At 40.4% G+C, this 25,155-nt stretch overlaps 1 protein-coding gene across 1 annotated transcript in view; it reads right to left on the bottom strand.

Annotated features, from left to right (window-relative positions):
- Nucleotides 1–23,349, bottom strand: part of ANXA5 (annexin A5) — a 30,207-nt gene extending 6,858 nt beyond the window's left edge. The window contains exons 1-8 of the mRNA XM_072788550.1: nt 23,194–23,349; nt 23,015–23,058; nt 10,913–10,997; nt 9,162–9,256; nt 7,910–8,023; nt 5,586–5,676; nt 2,547–2,626; nt 2,054–2,110 (exon numbers count right to left, since the gene is read on the bottom strand). Of these exons, the coding sequence (XP_072644651.1) occupies nt 2,054–2,110; nt 2,547–2,626; nt 5,586–5,676; nt 7,910–8,023; nt 9,162–9,256; nt 10,913–10,997; nt 23,015–23,023 (531 nt within the window). The 5' untranslated portion in view covers nt 23,024–23,058; nt 23,194–23,349. The remainder of the gene's footprint in view (nt 1–2,053; nt 2,111–2,546; nt 2,627–5,585; nt 5,677–7,909; nt 8,024–9,161; nt 9,257–10,912; nt 10,998–23,014; nt 23,059–23,193) is intronic.
- Between the last annotated feature and the right edge of the window lie 1,806 nt (nt 23,350–25,155).

Here is a 25,155-nt window from a genome sequence, read left to right as displayed (position 1 = left end):
TCCCTGTTGAGCACAGAGCCTGAGGCCCTGAGGCAGCCCATCTCAGGATTCTGAGGTCAAGAACTGAGCAGAAATCAAGCATTAGACACCCAACCAAATGAGCTAGCCAGGTGCCTCTATAATACATTTTAAAGAATCAAAAACTAATAGCCAGTGTACCATGTTCTATGTTGTTTCTGAACACTGAAAGAGTAAAGAAAGCTTGAATTCTATTCAAGGAATATCTTCATAAAACAGTTTTCAGATGTATAAAGTTTCCCCTTCATGGTTCTGAATGGTCACATTCTCTGCACATCAGGAAGTGACACCTATATAGCCCTGGTACCCAGGACCACAGAGGCATCATCTGAGAGCTTATTAGAACTACAGAATCCAGGGTGCCTGGGTGTCTCAGTGGGTTAAATGTCTGCCTCAGCTCGGGTCATGATCCCAGAGTCCTGGGATCAAGCCCCACATCAAGCTCCCTGATCAGTGAGGAGTCTGCTTCTCCCTCTGCCCCTCCCCCTGCTCCTGCTCTCTCTCCCTCTGTCCTTTTAAGGAGATCCCCAGGTGATTCACATGCATTTAAAAATCTGGGAAGTGGGATGCCTGGGTGGTTCAGTGGTTGAGCTTCTGCCTTCAGCTCAGGGCATGATCCCGGAGTTCCAGGATCAAGCCCCCCATCAGGCTCCCTGTGAGGAGTCTTCTTTTCCCTATGCCTATGTCTCTGGCTTCTGTGTCTCTCATGAATAAACAAATAAAAGCTTTAAAAAAAAAAAAAGTCTGACGAGTACTGCTATACACTGAGTGCTCTGTAGAGAGAAATGGTTGTTTCATAGTGTACAGTCAACTGGAAGAGTGAATATGGCTCTTCCTTTTTCAGTGATGTTTGACTAACAATCAGAATTGCATATTACTTCAAATATGTGACCAGAGAGACAGGATTATGGTATGTGATTCCATGATGGCAAATAATCCTTTATTACCAATTTCCATTTTTCAAGTCTCATGTTTCAAATTTCCTAACATTTATTTCCCACATTTAACTACTTATGTTTTTAAGATTTTAAAACATATTTTAATCCCAGTATACTTAACACACAGTATGTTTTATTAGTTTCAGGTGTATGATATGTGATTCAACAATTCTATACACTACTGAGTGCTCATCATGATAAGTGCACTCTTTCACCCCCATCACCAATTCCACCCATTTCCCCCACCCACCTTCCCTCTGGTAACCATCAGTTTGTTCTCCATAGTTAACATGGGATTACTTATTAACCACAGTGAGATTATACTACATTTGAAAGCCATTTAAGTACAGAATTTCATTTGGATATCATTAAAAAGCGCTGACAAGAGAACAATCCTATTTAGAATTCTATCAAGGGGGTCCCTGGGTGGCTCAGTGGTTTAGTGCCTGCCTTTGGCCCAGGGTGTAATCCTGGAGTCCCAGCATCGAGTCCCATATCAGGCTCCCAGTGCATGGAGCCTGCTTCTCCCTCTGCCTGTGTCTCTGCCCCTCTCTCTCTCTGTGTCTTTCATGAATGAATGAATGAACGAACGAATAAAAAATAAATAAATAAATAAATAAATAAATAAATAAATAAATAAATAAATAAATAAAATCTTTAAAAAAAAAAAGAATTCTATCAAAAGAAAGGTAGAAGAATTCCTAAATAGTACAGTTAACTTGTAATCTACTACATATTAAAACACCATCTATCACTAAAATACCTTATTCTTTTTTCTTTATCCTCTCCTGCCAAGGACACCTACTGCCTCACTGGCACTGGAATTAATAATACCTGTGATTCTCAGTAAAATGATCTATTTTGTGAGTTTCCATAATCACTCCCCCCAAAAAAATCTAGGCAAAATTCACTATATATAATTCATTTTATTTCATTTCACTTTTAGGACAAAATAGTTGTCAGATCAATATGAGAAAAATATACTTACACGAATCTTATGATTTGTAAGGCATTCATCAATAAGATTATTTTTAGATACTATCACAATATATATTAGGAGTTTCCACAGCATTGATTTCACAGTTATCACATCTCACCTGAGCATCTTGTTCAACTTGTGCTTCATCAATTCCAGCATCAGGGTCTCTATTAGCCTTTAAGAGATAATGTCACATTATTGAATTACATGAGCATTTTTATTCAAAAGGAAAATTGGTTCCACTTGATGGTTGTGCACATAAAGCTTTTCTCTTAGGAATAATATGACTTTAAGATACCAATTCTACAATATTTCACATCATCACATAGCACTGTCCAAATCAATCTGATCCTCTTTATTTTTTTTGATCCTCTTTATTTTAAATCCTATGAATGAAACAATGATATCTTTAAAAAATTAAAAATAAGTTAGGCGCTATTAAGAGTTAAGGTCAGATATTCTGAAACACAAACACACACAGGCAACATACAGCCACAATCAAGCAAGTACCAGAAATGATTAGAGAATTTTAAATGACCTTACTTATCTAGATTCAGATCAGTCCAGCTTCAGATTTTTTAATCAAACTTTAAATAGTTTCCACCCAGTACCTGAAGGAGAACCACCAACATCCTCTGGTAGTAGCCTGAGGTATCCCCCACCACATCATCTTCCAGGCTTGAGCCATATTCTGCAACAGAATAATTTCATACTTACTTATAACTTCTTTAAGCTAAAAAAAGATATCCTACCCCATTAATCAAATGGAACAGACATAAAGGAAGAAATATTTTATTAGTGTAAATGTTCTCTACTCCAACTCTGAGTACTATAAAGACTAAAGGCAAATACTTAAATGAGTTGCAGGTAGAAAACAGAGTCCCCGAAAAGCACTCAATTCAAGCCTAAATCCATGACTCAGCCATTTAGAAATGCTCTCAACCAATGCAGCTGTTACTCTGTAGACATGTGATCGTATGGGAAAGCCTCTAACATATAATTGATTGTAATTTTAAACTCTGTATTGCTTTTTTAAAAAAATGTTTTTCATGATTAGTTTCCAAAGGTCTTCTATCCTCTAAAATTCTGAGTTTTCTTTCTTTAGTCATGGCTATTCTTTCCCCTAATACGGTATTTTCTCCTCGGCAGCAAATAAAGTTAACTTTGAGAGACAGCAGTGATATTTTAAAATATGCCCCTTCCCACCTCTATTTCCAGTTATTCAACATAATGCCATAGGAAAGAGGAGAATGGGTATCTACAAAAGTCTACATGCCCTTTTCACCAACTCTCAAACAGCTGCTATTAAAGGCAGCTCTAAGACGTTTAAATATTTAATCATTATTTGAAAGCAGACAAACTTTAAAAGCCTAACACTTCTATTTTAAAAGGTCCATAAAAGCTACATGCATATTTTAACCAGTTACCCAAATACAAAACATTGAAGGAATCTTCTTCTATCCCTTGGTCTACTACAAAACCTATATATAATTAATGACCAAATCTTTTGAAATAGCTCTCCTCTCTGTGATTTACTCCCCTTCCTACCTCCCACCAACCTATGGCCCAGCTAGGTTGGACCACAACTGCCTAGCTTTCCTCCTCACATGTGCAGCTACCTAATCAGCCTCTTGATTCAAATCTCCTTTCTCCTTCAATTGTTCCTTCAATACTCCACTGCTCATTCAAGAACTTAAACTACCTCTGAATCAAGTGCAAACTTCTCATCCAGTCATGTAAAACAATCAAGAACACAGCCTGCATTTACTCAGTTGACCTCCCACAGGAGACACAGATATACCTCCATGACGGCCAGGTTCTTTTCACTCCTTCAGTATACTGTTCTCACTCCAGTCACCATGCCATTGCAGACAGGGACTAACACACCAAAGATGTTTTCTTCACCTACCCAAAACCTATCTCATCTTGAAACTTTGTCTGACTGCACCACAGAGCCTCTCCTAACATCAAAAGCCTTGATGATCTCTCTGCTCTAAGTGAATTCTTGCATTTAAACATTTTTGATATTTGACTTTAGTTTGTGTTTTGCTATCCTTTAACAACTGCTAGAGTTTCTAAGTCATGTCACCCCTAAATAGATTGCAAATTCCTTGAGGACAGGAGCTTTGTTATATTTATCTTTTAGGTCATTCATGATAGCCAGGATACCACCAGACACACAGCTAGTACATAGTATGTGACCATACACCATTATTATATCCTTACAGTATCCCACTTGTCATCCAGCATACAAAGGATCACTCACAAATGTCAACATCCCTATAAAGAAATCTTTGAGGAATGCCTGGGTGGGTGGCTTAGTGGCTGAGCATCTGCCTTCAGCTCAGGGTGTGATCCCAGGGTCCCGGGATTGAGTCCCCACCTTGGGTTCCCTGCAGGAAGCCTACTTCTCTCTCTGCTATGTCTCTGCCTCTCTCTCTCTCTCTGTGTGTGCCTCATAAATAAATAAATAAACTCTTTAAAAAAAGAAGGAGATCTTTGAATATTGTATCAAATAAAACTCACAGGTGATGTTCTGTAGTTAAGTTACATGTATTTCCTCTGCTTTAATGGTTGGGACCTATCCAACTATACAAAGAGAAGCAGGACAAAAAGATCCAGCACTTCAGAAAGTTAATTATTTAAATTTCATACTGTTCTGATTTGCTGAGTTACAATCTTACTTCTAAGATTAATAAAATAGGGATCCCTGGGTGGCGCAGCGGTTTAGTGCCTGCCTTTGGCCCAGGGCGTGATCCTGGAGACCCGGGATCGAATCCCACATCGGGCTCCCAGTGCATGGAGCCTGCTTCTCCCTCTGCCTGTGTCTCTGCCCCTCTCTCTCTGTGTGACTATCATAAATAAATAAAAATTTTTTAAAAATTAAGATTAATAAAATAATGCCAAGATAGGGACCCATTTTCCTAGCTAAAGGCACTCAGCTTGTTGGTCTGTTGATTGAGCTGACAACTTGGATAGTCTGCTCCTCCTCAGTCAGGTAAGAGTCTGATACAGAAAATCTGATGAGAAAAGAACACTCTACCTTTACTTTTTATTTCGTTTTCTTGGTTCCACCTACAGAATATACTTTAGATTTAGATTTTTTAGAAATACAGATTTCTTTTCACAAAAAAAGTAAGGCACACCAAAGGGAAAAATTAAAATGCAGAGTATTCAAGCATTGCCATTAGCTACAATGACACACATTTACTCAAACATTTTTATCAACTCTGGTTTGGGCAGTTTCTTTTCCTAAATTCCAAAAAGGACTTTAAGCTAAAACTCTTAACTTCTACTAACATAAAATTGATTTTATTTTCAGGAAGAAAAGTCACCTACATCTTGAAGTTCATGTAAAAGAAAACAACCTCTGTATCTCTACACTAGTTGCAAATTCTACATAAAAGTAAACTCCCATCTTCATCAGAAGCTTCTCTTAAGTACCAAAATAGAGATAGGTATAGTAAAAAAGCAGTATTTTCCTTATTGAAGAAGAAAACTAGCTTGAATTGTACTTATTCATTTGCTCATTCGTTCATTTAGCAATCATGTACAGCCTGCTTCCTGTAACTACAAAGAGCTGCACTCACTTTAGAAAAATGAAAAAGTGACAGTGGAGATGAAGGGATAATATAATTCAAAACATTTACCTTCTTCATAAACTTGTTTTATGGCTCTCAATTCTTCAGGTGTCCTTGAGGCAATAATTTCTGTCAGCACTTTTTCATTTGTCCCAGCTCCCTGTTTGGAAATTTATTTTTAATAGAGAATGGATGTCAATAAAATTAAATAAAGTTATTTTCCTAGAATAGGTGTTACCCAAATTGCATAATTATATAAATATATAAATTATCCAACTTAATATTCACTTCATTGTATGCAAGTTATTATTTATAGAAATAAAAAATTTCCAATTAAATTTATTTCCAAAGACAATGTTATCCTTTTTTGTCTAATGAAAAACAATGCTTATTGCATGTATGTAATATATAACACATAACAGACTATGTAAATTTGTAATTTTATCAGTTTCGTTCTAAATAGTTTAAAAGTAAAACATGTTAATGAAACATGAAATTTAAAAGGCTAAAAGAGTGAAACTGAAAGTTTGACATAAATTTACATGGAGGAGCACTGATACTTAAACAATCTGTATCTTAAAACCCATTGCCCTCAAATTAAGTTCTCTATGGAATTTCCAATTCTGTACCAAAGAAAATAATAAATGTAGCATTGCTTCATTATTAAGAACTGGATCAATACAAAGGAATCAAAACATGTTTTCTGAATTTTTGGAAAATGCAGATGACCCTTGAACAATGTGTGAGTTAGGAGCAATGACCGCCTCCCAAGTTGAAAATTTGTAGATAACTTCTAACTCTCCAAAAACTGAACTACTAAGAGTCTACTGCTCACCAGAAGCCTTACTGATAATAGTCAATTAACATGTAAGTACATATGTATTACATACTATATTCTTACAATAGAGAAATGTTATTAAGAAAATCATAAGAAAGAGAAAATACAGTAACTATACTGTAATGTAAAAAAATCAATGTATGTTCAATTCAAGCCTGTGTCATTCAAAGGTCAACTGTAATTTTAGTTGGTTTTCCTTTTTCTGATTATAAAAGTCTATCTACACTACTAAATTAGAAGACAGAAGCAATACTAGAGCTGAACTTAATTTTTAAGGTATATTTAAGTCTTATTCTCTTTATATCTCTGTATCTTTTACAAAAATCAAGCATTGAAAAACCTATGTTTCTGCTTCTGGCAGAATTTCAATTACTCCTGACATTTGAGAAGTACTCCACCAAAAGGCCATTTCCCAATAACCTGAGATTTTGTTTATTCCAAAAGAAGCACTGTAGGAAAATGAAGCCCAGAAATGCTGAGTAAGCACAGAAAGGCTCCTAACTTGAGAAGCCCTCTTCTCCTTTCACTCCATAAGTAACAATCCCTGTGCTATACTATCTCCTTGTTGTTAAATCTCACTTCATTGATTCAAAATCTACCACTGATTGTACTACTTCCTGTCCCGTAAGTCTAAACAAATGTTTCAATGTAGTCATATTTATGTAATATTCCAAACATCAGTAAAGGGAATATACATTTAGTTATTTGCTACAATGAAATTATAACAAGATTATCAGCTACTATTTTAATATTACATATATTATTTTAGTATTTAGAAGTATAGAAGGAAAGGAAAAGGCATTAGAAAATCTCTCCTATCTGAAAATTCTTTCTGTATCATTTTTTAACCTAAAATGATTAACAGTATTCTTGTTTCATAATCAGGCAGCTATTTTATTTACTTCTTAATTTTTAAGATTTTATTTTTTCATGAGAGACAGAGAGAAAGAGGCGGAGACACAGGCAGAGGGAGAACCAGGCTCCCTGGGGGGAACCCTATGTGGGACTCGATCCTGGGACCCAGGATCACGACCTGAGCCAAAGGCAGATGCTCAACAAGTGAGCCACCCAGGCATCCCAGGCAACTTTCTATTTTTAAAGAGAAAATACTTAACCTGTAACATTTTTTTTAATAATAAATTTATTTTTTATTGGTGTACAATTTGCCAACATACAGAATAACACCCAGTGCTCATCCCGTCAAGTGCCCACCTCAGTGCCCGCCACCCAGTCACCCCCACCTCCCGCCCTCCTCCCCTTCTACCACCCCTAGTTCGTTTCCCAGAGTTAGGAGTCTTCCATGTTCTGTCTCCCTTTCTGATATTTCCCACTTATTTTTTTTCCTTTCCCCTTTACCTGTAATATTTTTTAAACACAGCTGAAAATTAGAAAACAGACATGAAAATAAAATATGGAAAGCTACAAAAAATATTAAAATTTTAAATAGCCACTATTATTGGGTTAACTATAAGTTAACTATAAGTGTAATTACCAACACAAAATAATATTATAATATTATTCATGATAGGTATGTTCCTTTTACTAATTCTTTTACCTTAAGAGCATGCTTCAGTTCATAGGCATCATAAAGCCTAGAGGGTTTCATCAGAGCCACAATTAATTTTTCAAATTTTCCAGTCAGTTCTGATTTCAGGTCATCCAGAAGGTCCTAAGTCACAGAAAATACAAATTTGTTAACCAGGCAAAAATTTTAAATAGATTCTTCTTAAATATAAAGCATAGCCCTTTGCTCTAATGAATTATTTATGTTGCTATCTCTGAGTAGAAAAAGGGCATGTGAATTAAACAAAACCTCACAGTTTTGAATAATGTACTTTTGACATCTGACCTAAAGCTTAAGCCAAATGAAAGCCACTTATGTGTCAAGGTATTTGTTTTTAAGAGATGTTTTTCTGAACTTAACAGTTAAAAAATGAATAAAAATAGCTTAAAGATAGTTTATAAATACTGTTCTGAGAAACATGTGTACCTTTAAAAACAATTTTCCCAAAATAGATCATAAATGCATTTTTACAAATGATAAAATCTGGCCTATCATACCTAAAGAGAATTTTTTCTCTTAATATCTATTAATATTCTAATATATAATGAATTATGTTTATAATTATGCTCCTCACTACTGAGAAACAGCTGCTACTATGGAGAAATTGTGTATATAATTGTGAAAAGAAAAGCAGTATTCCCTATTCATCTCAGTTGCAGCACAGGAAACCAGAAATTATATTTAGAATACTCTTTTTATTTGTTTGCTTTGCATATGTTCCTTATTTAAATGATGAACAGAAATTTCAGGATAACAAAACTATGTTTAAGCTTTTCATATATGCAATAATTCATTTAAGTAACAAATTTAGTTTTCACTTTGAGCTGTTACTCAAATAAGAGCATTTAAATCAATGAATTAAAAACTCATTTATTAAAATACCAATCCACAAGGAACCAAGACTGTGACTCTGTCACAACAAAACAGACTATCATAGAGGTTCACATTTAGAAAATTGCTAATCAAACAATCCTTAGTGGGAAGCAGGGAAGAAGAGAGGCAGCTATCACCATGGGATCTTTTGGCACTTCTGTAGCATCAAGCAAGGAAAAATAATTATGGAGATAAGTTGGGTAAGCACTGTAAACCAACAGCTGATAATCAAGAAACTTGCAAAGAGAAAAGGAATAGCAAAGTCAGAATAATGGAATAATGTTTACAAAAGAATATTCAGAGAGTTCAAACTAGTCTTAAGCCATAGAGGGGCTCTCACATTCTAACTCAAGATGAGGTGCAGTCTTACCCTGCCAAATAGAGTTTTAAAAGCCGCGGCGATTTCCTGGCGCTGAGCATTACTGCGAGATGTCAACAGAGTCAAGATGCTCTCCTCATCAGTGCCTGCAATTTATGTTCAAAGAATTAAATCTTGGCTCCCACATGCCCACTGTCTCAAAAACCTTTGGGACCAGCTCGCTAGTCACTTTGATTCCTTACTTCATAAAATAGATTTCATTAAATAATTTATTAAACTACAAAATGTACAATACATAACATGTTATATTTTCAATATAAAATACACCCCCTTCCTGATGTATTTTGTGAAGTAGGAAGAAAAATACTCCTAACTTTTTAGAAACTTAGTGCACCTAGTTTTTCTTGCAACAAATAGTTCCTTAAACAATGGATATTCACAGGGCATGTATTAAGTGTTATAGGAGATTAAGAGAGGAGAAAGATATAGACCCTGGTTTCAAGTTACAATTTAGGGTAAAAAAATGCAAAAACACACAGACAACCTTGAGCTAAGGCAGAATGTTACAAGTGCCTTAGGAGAGGTCCAGGTGTTGAATTGGGTTTCAAAAGAGGTTCTCTTGCTGATAGGTGGGAAGAGTTTTGGGAAAAGCTTCATGGAGAAGGTGACACCCAAAAGAGTCATGAAGGATGGAAGGGTTTTATCAGGCAATGATATAAAGAAAGACGACAGGCTTTTAAAATGAGGGAAAAGCGGGACGCCTGAGTGGCTCAGCAGTAGAGCATCTGCCTTTGGCTTAGGGTGTGATCCCAGGGTCCCAGATGGAGTCCTACATTGGGCTCCCTGCATGGGGCCTGCTTCTCCCTCTGCCTATGTCTCTGCCCCGCCCCCCCATCTCTCTGTGTCTCTCATGAATAAATAAATAAAATCCTTAAAAAAAGAAAAATGAGGGAAAAGCTCAGCAGTAGGAAAATACAGGGTTTCATGAATAGCAAATAACCCAGAATGGCTGGGTCAGAGAACACAAGGAGCAGCAATGTGAGCTGAGTCCAACAAAGTGGGCTGGGTTACTAATGAAGACCTTGCATGGCCAGAAAGCTAATGCTAATCCTGCTACAACAGGAAATCTCACAAGATGTTCAAATGGAGAGTTGATGGGGTTAGAGCCAAATTTGAAGAAAGTGGATCCCCACACATGGACACAAGTGTAGAAGGAGCCTGAGGACAGAGGATCAGTTCTGTGTAGAAATCCCCAAGATGAGAGGTTTATACATGGCTAGACAGGAGACTGGGGAAAGAGAAGATATTTGAATGTAAGAGACTGCAGAACTAGAGAGCTGATCATTCTTAGGAATGTCTGCTGATCCACTTGGTCAGCTACCTTCCAAGTAAAGCTGAAAAGCTAAAAAACAAAGAGGCCAAATTTAACCTCATATTCAGTTCAGAGACTGAATATTAGGGATGATGAGTCATATTATTTTGTGACCTTCATGTATCTTCTCTCTTTCTATACATTTTAACTAAAAATATTCTAAAATTGATCTTACTGTAAATTAGTCACTTTTTGTTTGGAAAAACAAAACGGCTTTTTTTTTTTTTTTTTATTTATGATAGTCACAGAGAGAGAGAGAGAGAGGCAGAGACATAGGCAGAGGGAGAAGCAGGCTCCATGCACCGGGAGCCCGATGTGGGATTCGATCCCAGGACTCCAGGATCGCGCCCTGGGCCAAAGGCAGGCGCCAAACCGCTGTGCCACCCAGGGATCCCTTTTTTTTTAAGAACAAAAGAAAGGTTGAATTTACCCAGGCCTTTCATGGCCTTCCGAAGAACTTCTGCATCAGCCCGCTCATCAAATCCAGGGAAGGGAGTCACGGTGCCTTTAAGAACCTGAGACAGGAAACACAGTGATTAGTTCATGGCATGACTAATACGACAAAGCAAATAATAACAAAGCAACCCATTGCTCTCTATATATATCAGTCTTTAAATAAATTTACCATTTGATAACCCCATTTAAAATGGGAAGAGGAGGGGATCCCTGGGTGGCTCAGCAGTTTAGCGCCTGCCTTTGGACCTGGGCGTGATCCTGGGGTCCCGGGATCGGGTCCCACGTTGGGCTCCCTGCATGGAGCCTGGTTCTCCCTCTGCCTACACTCTGTCTCTGTGTGTGTGTGTGTGTGTGTCTCTCATGAATAAATAAAATCTTAATAAAATAAAATAATAAAATAAAATAAAATAAAATAAAATAAAATAATAAAATAAAAAAAATAAAATGGGAAGAGGACCACTTACAGTTTGGATTAGCAAACTGGCCCACCTCTAATACCATTAATGGTAAGTCTGGCTCCCAAGGCCCTCTTCTCTTGGGCATCACCCCCAGTGTCTAAGCCCCAATGACACCCCTGATCCACAAAAGGCACTTCCTTACAGGATTCCTTCAAGTCTCTTGCCACTTTGATCGAGGAACATGCTGAACCTTCATTAAAACTTCACTAAAACTTCATTAAAACTCCTACCCTAGGCATTCAACTCAAAGCAATACTCTTACTACATAACTTGTCATTTACTCCTGTTTCTTTATATTTACTTAGGAATTTTAAAATAACCTGGTAGAGCCTGAAAAGATATTTGATAATTCATATGCTAAATCTTTGAGTTTAGAATTTTATATTGAAAGTATATTGGAAGACATTCTTCATAAGGTTTCTTGTTATACTGATTTTATCATATGTGTAGTGCTTTTAATCATCAAAATATTTTAAAGTTTCCTCCTCAAAATCTGTAATATCATTAGTTCTTTAGAATTAGAAGGCTTTATCAATACTGAGTCCTAAACTTTTATCTTATGATAAAAGGAGGATCTCAGCATTTACTTTTACTTATAAATACTTTTAAAATCCTTCAAAACTCCTGTTAAGGTTCTATGTAATACTGAAGAGGGGCACCTCGGTGACTCAGTTGGTTGAGTGTCCAACTCTTGGTTTTGGGTCAGATTGTGATCTCGGGGTCATGAGATGGAGCCCTACCTTGGCTCCACACTCAGCGAGGAGTCTGCTTGAGACTCTCTCTCCCTCTCAGTCTGCCCCTCCCGTTGCTCTCATGCATGTGCACACACTCTCCCTCTCCCTAAAATAAATAAATCTTTTAAAAAATAAAAATAAAAAAATAAAGCTAAAAAAAAACAGCTATAAGGGAGGGAAGGTTGAGAATACCTGTTGGGTTTATAATCATGTGTGCTTTATTATGAATGCATAGAAGCACAACCACCTACAAGGAAAAAATTTCTGGCAGTTTCATATGGTTCAACATAAGTTGATTCATATTTATGAATCTAGATTAAGAGAGAAATTGATAAGATTTGAGAAAACAGTATTCCAAAATTGGCAAGGAATAGGAAAGTCATATCTCTCAGACCACACTATAGTTTTCCTCCGCTTAGTGGGGCCACTTTAAATTGATTATGAAGACACCATCAATGTATCATCATAAAAAATGAATAAATACCACATATGCTTTCAATGTGTGAATTTAGGATTGACCGGTAACTTAGTTCCCCTGTCTGTTCATTCACTCAATAACCATTTTTTGATTGCTTTCCACATGCCAAGTATTGTACTAATCACTAGGAAAAAATGATGCTCTCTAAAGTCAACAGAACATGACAGGCATGTAAATAATCTAGTACAGTAGAGTATATACACACACAGGCTTCATCAGGGTACATAAACACATAAAGGAGGTACTAAGCTGGGGAGAGTGGAAAGAAAAGATACCAGGAAAACTTCCCCAAAAAATCTCTTGAAAGTTGCCTGTGATTTTCCAAGGCAAGTTCAGGAAAATAGAGAAATACAGGAAGGTATAACCCAGCATGCATAAAAACATGAAAGGATGAAAAAATCTTGCTTTCGACAAAGGGTTAAGAGTCTGAACAGAATGAAACAAGTAGTAAGTAGGCACAGAAAAACAAATGAGGGAAAAGTCATGGTGGGAGGTGAGGGGAAGCTGGAAAGCCATGCTAAGAAGTGCCAACTTTATCCTGTAGACAAGGGGAAGTCAGTAGAGATGTTTCAGTAGGGAAGAACAGTGTCAGCTCTGCACAGTAGTATTACCAGGGCAGCAGTGGAGATGATGGAATGGACTGTGCAAGAGTGGAGACAGTTAGACTGTTTTAAAGACAACTAACACAGACGAAGATAGGACCTGATCAAAGCTAGTAGCAGTGAAAATGGAAAGAAAAAAGACAGGAATGGAACCAAAGCAGAAGGGAACCAATTAGGATGATCCCTTTTTTGGATGGGGAATAGAACGACTGGTTTTACATTTCTCTCCAGTAGGCATACTGGAAGAGAAGCAGGCTGTGTCAGTTACCATAGCACATAGGTGGTAACTGGAGCTGTGTGAGGAGGCTATCGCAAAAGGCAATGCTAGTGGGGTGGCAAGGAGAGCCAGCAGAAAAGGGAAGGTCACCTCCAATCGGAATGGCAGCTAAGGGGTGCCTGGGTGGCTCAGTCGGTTAAGCATCTGACTCTTGATCTCAGCTCAGGTCCCCTTCTCAGGATCATGAGTTCAAGCCCCTGCACTGGGCAGGTAATATTTGCTCCATGTGGCAATGAGCCAAGCATGATGTTCAGAGCTTCACATGGATCATCTCATCTTACAGATGAAGAAACATACTGACTTAGAAAGGTTTGGAAAATCATCCAAGGGAACCTCAAGCAAAGTAGCAGAGCTGGTACTTGAATACAGGCCAGGGAACTGCAGGCTATTAATCATGATGCTGCATAGCCTCCCAAAGACAAAAAGAAAATCTCCAAAGAGGGTGATGGCATGGAGAACCCAAAGGAGAAAAATGTTCCAGGAAGAAAGGAAGAAAAGGCAATGTCCAATATCACAGAGAAGTCAAACAGCAAGTGAGAGTGAAAAGTGTGTGCCGGATCTGGTAAGGACAAGGTCTATGATAGCGGTAAAAGCCTGATTGGAGAACACCAAAAAGTGAATTGTCAGGCAGAGCACCTCCATGAACTCTGATTTTACAAATGATGGGTTAAAAAAAAAATGCTTTTAAAAACTCACTCTAACTTTATCCAGTTTATAAGTCTATGGAGTTGCTAGCAGGTAGAGAGGTTAAGAACAGAGGAGACAAGAGAGATTTGCCTTAAAAAGACATCTGACCACTGAGATTGAAGGAAATGAGGTGGAAGAGGGAAGGAAGAGGAGTATCCTCAGAATCTCGGCTACTAACTATGAAGAGGAAATAACTGCTGGTTGTATTGTTGAGAGCTTTCTAGAAATTGGGAAGCACATGCTACATTCCACACGATCCGAGTCACTGTCAAAGAGAGCCAAAGCCACGTAGTGGTAGTAAGAGACCAGATGTGAATCACAGATGTGAGTCACATGGGCAGAAACCTTGTTTGGACATCCTGTCCAAACCCCATTCCTGCCCACACAAAATTGTCTGCAGTAGGCCAATGTGACTTTCCATGACTCACACAAGAGGGCTTTTCCGTTGTCCCATAGTATCCACTAGCCTCAAGTTAAACATTTATACCTTACCAGGGTTAATTCCAACCGTAAGCAGATACTGTTCCTTCACCCAATCCTGGTCCATCCTTAATCACCTTCATTCCCTGCCACCAAGGCCTGATCAAGGGAATTATTATCTCAGACAACTATTATTCTCAGACAATACATGGCCAAAACATAGAATTTGCTTTTTTAACTCTCACCTTCAAAATTATCCACTCTGCTAGCTCTATAATTTTGTTGGCTTTTTTTGTCCGTTTATTCTAAATGAGAAAGTTCTTTCCCTTCAGACTAGGTATGCCAAAATAAAATGAATAAAATTAAACCAAAAAACAAGGGAAGGGTTGCTTTCATAGACAGAATTTAAAGAAACAGGAAAAAAAATACAGAAACAACAACTTCAAATTTAAAGATGAGAAAACTTTCACTTGTCTGGAACATTTTATTTTTTTAAGATTTTATTTATTCATGAGAGACACAGAGACAAAAGCAGAGTTAGGAGCAAGTTCCCTGCTGGGAGCCCAATTCAGGACTCGATGCCAGGACCCCAGGATCACGCCCTGAGCTGAAGGCAGATGCTCAATTGCTGAGCCGCTCAGGCACCCCTGTCTGGAACATTTTAAACTGAAGCTTTCCTGAAGGTAGAGAAGACAACTAAACCCTCTTTAAATCTGTCTCCAATGAAACCAATACTTAATCAAACATCTATGCAACATTCCACATAATACTAACTATGAAGCAAACCAGTACCGCTGAGCAACTGCTAAGCAGTCACACAGTGATTTTTAAGTATGGTTCTTCTGAGGTTCGGGTGTCACAAAAAGCCTCTGGAGAGAACACCAAAAAAAGTGGGGAAGTGGAATGACAAATGAGCTCTCACTCCCCAGCCACAGGAGTTCAGGTCCTATCTGATGTACACAGTACAGGCCCAGTAATATTTCCTATAATAATGGGTCCTGCTGATGAGCAAAGAAAAAAATTAAAAATCACTGTACAAGGAAAATAAAATGAGCAAGAAAAGAGGGGAAAATCAGCATGACATGATTATTATCTAAGTTGCAAGGTAAAATAAATAACAGGGGAAAAAAAAACAAAAACAAAAACTAGGGGCGCTTGGGTAGCTCAGTTAAGCATCTGCCTTCAGCCTGCTTCTCCCTCTCCTGCTCCTCCCTTCTGTTCTCTCTCTGTCAAATAAATATTTCTTTTAAAAGTTTTTAAAAAAAGAAAAAAAGAAAAAAACTAGAACCTCCAAGAAGACTGAGGGATACAAACAAAAACACCAGGGGGTGAGAAATAAGATCTCAAGCCCTTAATTCATACCTTTGCTCCAATTCCATCAAAAACAGTGAAAATTAAGTCCGAAGTCTTAAATTCATATTGGCTTTGAAACATTGCCTTTGATCCCTTTCTTAAAATCAAGCGTAAGGGGAAAAAGCAACACTGTAAATAATTTAAGTTATATGCACAGAGGTAGAAGTTTTGATAATGAAATAAAGATTTTACCAATATGATTTAGGTTTTTGTTGTTCTTTAATGCTCCCATGACTATGACTCCCTGCCAGTATAAAAATGCCTTCCGTTGGCGAATACCAACAAATAGAAAGTTAAACTGTCCATGAATAATGGTGATCCCTTGAATTAAAGTAGGCAAATGCATTAGCCTCCAATGAGTACACATTTGGCGAGGGTGGGGGGGCTGTTTTACCTAATTGTTCAACTGAGCATTCTATGTACAGTACTTGAAAAGCTGTATCACTAACCAATTCATTCACCAATGTTTCAGAAAACAAGATTACAGATTTCTCATTTTAGAGAAGAGTACATGGATTCACAATTTTATCTCCTTTTCTATCTAAACAAGGGGCAGAAATCTAATAAATATGTCTGGTCCTACACAAAGGTAGGAAATGTTAGCCTCAAATCATCTTAGTTGTAGGAAGAGAAATAAAACATAAATAAATGACCTACAGAGGTGACAGAGGATTTAAATATCATACAGACAGCGCCTTCTAAATGTTTTATAAGAACTCAAATTTAACAAATCTACTGTCTTGTCCCCCACCTCAAACCTGTATTCTTTTCGTAAAAACACAAATGAACCATGCAATTAAGCAAGCCACTCTTCTTGACTCTGACCAGATCCTTCACCACCAACTACGACCCCACTCATGCATCCTATTGCCTACTCTCTCAGTCCCCTCCTATCTAAAGTTCCAACCTCGGTGTCCATCAAAAGATGAATGGATAAAGAAGATGTGGTCTATGTATACAATGGAATATTCCTCAGCCATTAGAAACGACAAATACCCACCATTTGCTTCAACGTGGATGGAACTGGAGGGTATTATGCTGAGTGAAGTAAGTCAGTCGGAGAAGGACAAACATTATATGTTCTCATTCATGTGGGGAATATAAATAATAGTGAAAGGGAACAGAAGGGAAGGGAGAAGAAATGGGTAGGAAATATCAGAAAGGGAGACAGAACATGAAGACTCCTAACTCTGGGAAACGAACTAGGGGTGGTGGAGGGGGGAGGAGGGCGGGGGGTGGGAGTGAATGGGTGACGGGCACTGAGGGGGGCACTCGACGGGATGCGCACTGGATGTTATTCTGTATGTTGGCAAATTGAACACCAATAAAAAATAAATTTATTATTAAAAAAAATAAAGTTCCAACCACTGCTTAGCTTGTCTTTAAGATTTCCCTGTGATCACAGCAGCAGATTCCTAAGTAGTCTTCCAATATCCAGCTTCTCTCTCTTTCCCTCCCACCCCCCTGCACCACCATGCAGTCTCTGCGGCCCTCAGAAATGCAACGTCACACTGGTACCGGGGTGATCTTTGTTAAATACAAAGCTAACCATGGCACATCCCAACTCACAACTCCTTGATAGCTCTCCTTACCTACAAAATGGTTCGTATTCTCTAGCTCCTTCCAGCATCCCTTTCCAAGACAGGGTTCCATCTACCCACCTGATGGCAGCTTCACTCCAGCAATACCATACTCCTGGCCAAGCCAAACTCCTTCATATTTCTGAGCATTCATCTTTGCGGGTGTTGTCTCTACAAATGTCTTTCCTCCTTGTCCCATCCTATTGCTGCCTGGTAAGTAACCTCAATTTTCCCTTCTGTGAAATTGAAATAGTAATACTTCCTTCTGAAACTGTATTACGAGCACTAAATAATGCATAAACAGACTTAGCAATGCATCTGTTATACAAATAAATTTTTGTTCCATTTCCTTTTTTATTTCCCACATCTAACAATACCTGGTACATAGTGGGAACTCAAAAACTTCATACATTCATGAATGCATGCATGAATGGGAAGCAAAGAGAACAGTTAGGAACAAGTGTCCAAAGAAATGATACCAACTAGAATATACATTCATTCTAGTAAATCAATTGCATATAGGTTTACATATTATATAAACTACTAAACATACTATATAAACTACTAAAATTATACAAACCACTGAAAGGCTGTGTGGGTCCAAAAAACACTTAAAGCAAAGATCTTAGGAATACTAGTTTTTGTAAAGATCAACAGTTTTAGATAATATACAAGTTATATGAATAAAATTTATTTCAGAAATCGATCTAGGATGTAAAAATATTATATTCCTATCACTTTACATTTCTAAGTCACTAAAACAAAACAAAACAAAGCACAGATTGCCCAACTCACTAGCTTGCCACCTGTGTCCAGGGGGACTAGATCTAGATAAGGCAATTAAGGTTTACTGAATGCCAATGAATTGCTCAGTGACTTGTAAAGCAGCCAAGCAATTTGGGATCTAGATTTTTCTCAGCATCCAAAATATAAACAAGAGTCAGAGGTATCAGGAACTGAGAGACAGTAACCCAAAGACCCACAGGTCACGGGTAAACAGGTAATCCTAATCTATATTTTACTACAAAGAAATGTGGTATATGTATACAATGGAATTTACTCAGCCATCAGAAAGGATGAATACTACCATTTACAATGACATGGATGGGACTGGAGGGTATCATGCTGAGTGAAGTAAGTCAATCAGAGAAAGACAATTATCTTATGGTTTCTCTCATATATGGAATATAAGAAGTAGTGAAAGAGACCATAGGGAAGGGGGAAGCTGAGCAGGGAAAAATTAGAGAGGAAGACAAACCATAAGAGACTCCAAACTCTGGGAAACAAAGGGCTGCAGAAGGGGAGGTGGGTAGGGGGATGGGGAATGGGTGAAGGGCATTAAGGAGGGCACATGAGATGAGCACTGGGTGTTATACTATATGTTGGCAAACTGAATTTAAATTTAAAAAGGTTAAAAAATTTTTACTATATATAGATAATTCAGGCAATTAAAGGCTCTTTGGCCATTCCTTATTAAAGATCTTGAACTAGCTTGAACTCATATTTAGCACAGTAGAAAATGTCAGTGATTCAATAATATAATAATTTATCATTCATTTAGCAAAATTTACACTAAAATAACAGGTTCCAAATCAGATAAATACAAAACCATTCAAGTGAAAGATTTTAAAGCTATAAAAAAATATTATCCAGGAATCATTTATATGTAAGTACATTTGTAATCCATATTTTTCTTGTATGTCATGGAGAAGATATAATTACCCTGTGTGTTCTCTTTGAGAAAGACTGAGAAGCCTCGTGTTAGACTACTTCTCTCCATGGTAATAGTCAACTGGTAGACCCCCATGTTTCAATGCTAGTGGATGAGGGTTAGGACCAGAAAGAGAAGGGCAGAGCCCAAGTGGTGGTTATTTCACAAATACCTCCAGCTCTGAAAGTATTTACCCAATATGATAATATAAAGCACTTTTTTATGCAGTTCACAATATCTGTCATGGCTTTGTCTCCCTATACTGATATTATTAGGGTAAAATTTTTAAAATTTGCATTGATATGAATTTACTAATTATAAGATAAAAATTTATAATTTATAACAAATAAACAAAAAACATCAATATAAATATACACAAGAGTACAATGCATCCCTAATATTTTTTATAAAAACAGAAACTTCAATTATCAAAGATCAATCAGTCAATGCTTTCTCATAAAATTCTTAACAAGACAATCATGGCCATGAGCTACATATATAATTGATTCCTGGATCTCTGCAGATTGGCAGGGCGATCCCTAGGTCAAGTAAAAAGACAAAACACTGGTATGGAAGGTACAGTTTATAAACATGAAGAATTACTGCTGTGGGAGTCTACATTTTAATTCTTCAGTAAATAAGAGATAATATTTAATGATATGTTTTAAACTGATGAAATGTGCACCTCTAAGTCTCAGGCATCCCTGGTTCCCATAACCACAGGTCAACAAAATGTGCTACCATAGAAACCATTTGAAATCTAACACTGAAACTACTTCAGCTTTCCTACAATTACGCTGGGGTCCAAGGGAATTTTTTGACAAGCAGAAGTGCAAGTCTTTAATGTGGGCATCCTGCATACCATTAAATGTATAAGTATAAAAACAACAAAACTCTATCTTAATATTAAACATTTTAACAAAATGTTTTACTTTCATGATTTCCAAGGAGAACAAATAACAAAGCTATTACAAAATTCAACACTGTAGCTTTCTTAACATTATTTGCAGCTTTTATGATGACTAAAAACTGGTTTTGGTAGAAAACAGTCCTGGAATTATACTGTGATAGAGAAAAGACACCTAATTTTATAATGCAAACCACCATTCTCCCAGATTTTCTTTTAATTTTTTTTAATTTTTATTTATTTATGATAGTCACAGAGAGAGAGAGAGAGGCAGAGACACAGGCAGAGGGAGAAGCAGGCTCCATGCACCGGGAGCCTGACGTGGGATTCGATCCCAGGTCTCCAGGATCACGCCCTGGGCCAAAGGCAGGCGCCAAACCGCTGCGCCACCCAGAGATCCCCCAGATTTTCTATATATAGTAGCCTTTAAACTTTTCATTATTTGAAATTACTAAGTTCACAATTTGAAAAACCTGTTCGTTTGTGCTATCTGGAGTCCACATAATTAAAAGGAATTGATTGAGAAACTTCAGACATCACTGGGTCAACTTACAAAAGAGATTCAAGAAACAGCCAAATGAGCAAGGATAAAGGGAATTATTCTTTGATGTTTGTTCAATCATCATGTACATCACCACAACAATATATCAGGATAAGAAAAACAACCCTTAGTGAAGGAAAGTTAATTCCACCTAAAAATATCCTTTACATGAGAAGAACCTAAACCAAAGTTTCCATTTGAAGTAATATGAGAATTGGCTTCTTAAGTGAAAATGAGGAAGTAACTAACAATGAAAGCACTGCACAAATTTAATAAAGTTACCAAGTCACCATAAACCTCCCATTTTCTCTTGGAAAGGACCTTGAAGCCTTACTCAATTTTGATGTCAGTTTTGTTTGCATCTTTTTTGTTGTTGTTTTAATAAATTCAGAGTATAAAGAGAGCATTGTCTGAACAGTTAAGATACTGGTTTTAGAAAAATTATCTGGACAAGCCAGTTTGATTGCTGAGATCTGTAAAATTGGTTTTGCAGTGGAGTTGTTAGCACTGATATTCTATTCACAAAAGACTGTACAACACAGTCATTTTTTTTTTTAAGATTTTATTTATTTATTCATGATAGACATAGAGAGAGAGAGAAAGGCAGAGACACAGGCAGATGGAGAAGCAGGCTCCATGCAGGGACTTGATCCCGGGACTCCAGGGTCACGCCCTGGGCCAAAGGCAGGCCAAATCGCTGAGCCACCCAGGGATTCCCCCAACACAGTCACTTTTAAAAAGAATTCTGTGTGGATGCCTGGGTGGCTCAGCGGTTTAGCTCTGCCTTCCACCCAGGTGGTGATCCTGGAGTCCCAGATCAAGTCCGGCGTCAGGCTCCCTGCATGGAGCCTGCTTCTCCCTCTGCCTCTCTCTCTCTCTCACTCACTCTCTCTCTCTCTCTCTTTCTGTCTCTCTCGTGAATAAAGTCTTTAAAAAAAAATAAAAGACTGCTGTATGAATGATTTTTTTTCTTTCCCGTATTTTCGATAAATATTAAGAAGAGCAAAGAAGGCCAATATTAGGTAATCAAATTCTGAAACATTCCCAAGGCAAATTCAATTTAGAACTCGTTCCACGAGTTGGTTACTTAAGGAAAAACAGCTCTTCTGTGTAATCTTTTGCTTTGCTGGGGGCGGGGGGGCGAAGCAGTGCCTACAAGGAACAGTTCCCTTCTGTAAAACTGGGTTGAGCAACTGGAAAAAGCTCACCAGAGCTCTACTGGAAAAAGCCATTGCCCACCCTTGGTATTAAAATAACACAGGAAACGGTAGGAAAGGAGGGGAGAGGAGGGGAAGGAGGGGAGAGGAGGAAAAGGAGGGGAGGGGAGAGGAGGGAAAGGAGGGGAGGGGAGAGGAGGGAAAGGAGGGGAAGGAGGGGAGAGGAGAGGAAGGAGGGGAGAGGAGGGAAAGGAGGGGAGGGGAGAGGAGGGAAAGGAGGGGAGAGGAGGGAAAGGAGGGGAGAGGAGGGAAAGGAGGGGAGAGGAGGGAAAGGAGGGGAGGGGAAAGGAGGGGAGAGGAGGAAATGGAGGGGAGGGGAAGGAGGGGAGAGGAGAGGAAGGAGGGGAGAAGAGGGAAAGGGGGGAGGGGAGAGGAGGGGAGAGGAGGGGAGGGGAAGGAGGGGAGGGAGAGGAGAGGAGGGAAAGGAGGGGAGAGGAGAGAAAGGAGGGGAGAGGAGGGAAAGGAGGGGAGAGGAGGGAAAGGAGGGGAGAAGAGAGAAAGGAGGGGAAAGGAGGGGAGAGGAGGGAAAGGAGGGGAGAAGAGAGAAAGGAGGGGAGAGGAGGAAATGGAGGGGAGGGAGGGGTAAGGAGGGGAGGGAGGGGTAAGGAGGGGAGAGGAGAGGAAGGAGGGGAGAGGAGAGGAAGGAGGGGGAAGGAGGGGAGAGGAGGGAAAGGAGGGGAGAGGAGGGAAAGGAGGGGAGAGAAGGGAAAGGAGGGGAGAGGAGAGGAAGGGAAGGCAGGCAGGCAGGCAGGCAACCAAAGCCAGACGTGGGACAAAGCCGCTCCCGCCGCCCGAGCGCTAGGAGCGCTCCCTGCCCGGCCGGGTTACGCGGCGTCTCGGGATCCAGCGCGGGCGCCCGACAGTCCCTCGCGGCGAGGGGGCGCCCAGAGCCCGCCACGTCACCCGCGGCCGCGCCCCACGGGCCGCTCGGGGGCAGGTTCGGGCGGGCACGACGCGGGAGGAGCCGGGGGCGCAGCAGCGGGGCGGGGGCCGATTCCCGGAGGCGCCTTCCGCGGGCCGCGACTCTTCTGGCTCCGACCAGCCCTACAGCCCCCGGAGTCAGCCTACAAGCGGGCGAACGCGCGCGCCGCGCCGGGGCGCACGGCCGTACCTGTGCCATGGCGACTGCTCGGGTCCAGGCAGGGGGATGCCAAACTGCAAGACAGACAGACAGACACGGCGGGTTTAGCGAGCCCCAGGCCGGTCCTGCCCGCGGCCCCCTCCCCGACGCAGCCGCAGCCGCAGCCGCAGCCCCAGCCCCAGCCCCAGCCCCGCTGGGCGAGCGCTCACCCGAGGGTGCACCGGGACCTAAGCGCGCCGAGCCTCGCAGGGAGCCGGGCCGGGGACGCGAGCAGAAGAGGCTCCGGGCAGCGGCTGCGAGCGCCCTGGGAGCAGCGGAAACGCCGCCCGCCCGCCGCGCCCCTCCCTCGCACCCCGCGGCCGGCCCCGCGAGCCCGGCCCGCCCCCTCCCCGGCCTCAGTGCGCCTGCGCGGGGCGCCGCGGGTCCTGGGCCGCGCAGCCGGGGTGCGGCCGCCGCCTGGAAGCCGGAGGGGGCGCTGCCGCCAAAGGGCCGCGGGAAGGGCGTGGGGACTGCGGGCGGGACTCCGGGCCGTGGGGCCCTGGGGCTCCTCCTCCCTCCGTGGCCGCAGGAACGGCGGCCTCAGCTGCTGCGTCGCTGCCCGCGCCGGCTCACTTCTTGCAAGGCGAGACGGTCCCTGCGCCCAAGGACAGGGCGGCAATGACCTTGGTATAGAAAACGGGTGAAGCTTTGAGGACCATTTCCCAAGTGTGTTTCTAAGCAAACAAAAAGGGTCCGTGGTTACTTCTTCCATGGCCCTCTCTGTAATGCATGCAGCCCTTTGGCAGCCTCTGTAGGAAATTTCAAAACCCCTGCCTGGGTCAGATCCTATTTTACAAACCAAGCCTAGACCTTTAATGAAACTTAACTTTGAGCTATAGTCTGTAGTAAGTATGAACAAGTGGACAGCCCAGCCCGGGTGGCGCAGCGGTTTAGCACCACCTTCTGCCCAGGGCGTGATCCTGGAGACCCGGGAAAGAGTCCTGCATCGGGCTCCCTGCATGGGGCCTGCTTCCCCCTCTGCCTGTGTCTCTGCCTCTCTCTCTCTCTCTCTCTCTCTCTCTCTCTCTCTCTCGTAAATAAAATATTAAAGAAAAAAGAAATATGCGTAAGTATAGGAGAGTGAGAGACAGAGACTGACTCCGGGATACTGTACCAGGCTGGCACAGGAAAAGAAAAATAGCGCCCTTCTTAGGCTCCCTGGTGTGGGGGAGGAGAGGCACCAGGGCAGGGGCGACCAGGCCATAGGAGAAGCTTGCGACACTAGACAGAGATAACATACTCTCAGATGAGAAGAGCAGTGCTGCGGAGATGTCAGGATAAGAGATTAGAATCTAGCCTGCTTTGAGGAGTCCAGAAGTCTTGTCAAATTAAATGGAGAACTAATGTGATTCTTTTTTTTTTTTAATGTGATTCTTTGTATAGAACATTTCATTTGCTTTCACGTGTGAGCCACATGTTTAATCAGAGCCTGACAAAGTCGCAGCAGAGTGGTTGTTTACTGGAAAAGAAGGCAAAATTTAAAAGTATGTGGAGCTTGCAACATACACGTTACCCCCGCCCCCTTTTATTAGTTGCCTTTCCTCTTCTCTGGGAGCCTCTTCCCAACCAGGCCAACATCTCTGTATGGCCCCCAGCTCTCCACTTCACAGCTCCCATGACATTCTTGACAGGCTCATGCGCCTGAAGGCAGCCCTTGCTCTGCATCTTTCTGTCCTCACTTATGCTTTTTGCTTTCTTTGTGCCTTTCACCACGTAGCTCCTGTAACTGGCCTAGAGCGTTCTTCCCCCCCCCCCACACACACACACATCTACCTGAACTCGATTTGTTCATTGTCTCTCATTTCCTACTCTCAGAGTAATGAAATTACATGAGACCTAAAAATCTTATTGATTCTATAGGGAAAGGCCCATCATGGGTTAATGACTTGCTCTGTGTCCTGCAGCTAAGCTCTGATAGAACTAATGAATTATGAAATCCAGTGTCTTATATACCCCAGTTAGTATTCTTTTGCTTCCAGTTACATTGATTTATTCAACTCCTACTCTGAACCAGACACCATTCTAGGTGCTGGGGAAAGGATAATGCAGTAAATGAAACAAAGTAGGTCATACATTCTGATGGAGGAGACAGGCAATAAACAAATATCTATTATGTCCAGTATGATAGCTAC

This window comes from Canis lupus, chromosome 20 (genome assembly GCF_048164855.1).
Source record: "Canis lupus baileyi chromosome 20, mCanLup2.hap1, whole genome shotgun sequence".
Classification (NCBI taxonomy): Eukaryota; Metazoa; Chordata; class Mammalia; order Carnivora; family Canidae; genus Canis; species Canis lupus.
This window is presented reverse-complemented; position numbering and strand designations above follow the sequence as displayed.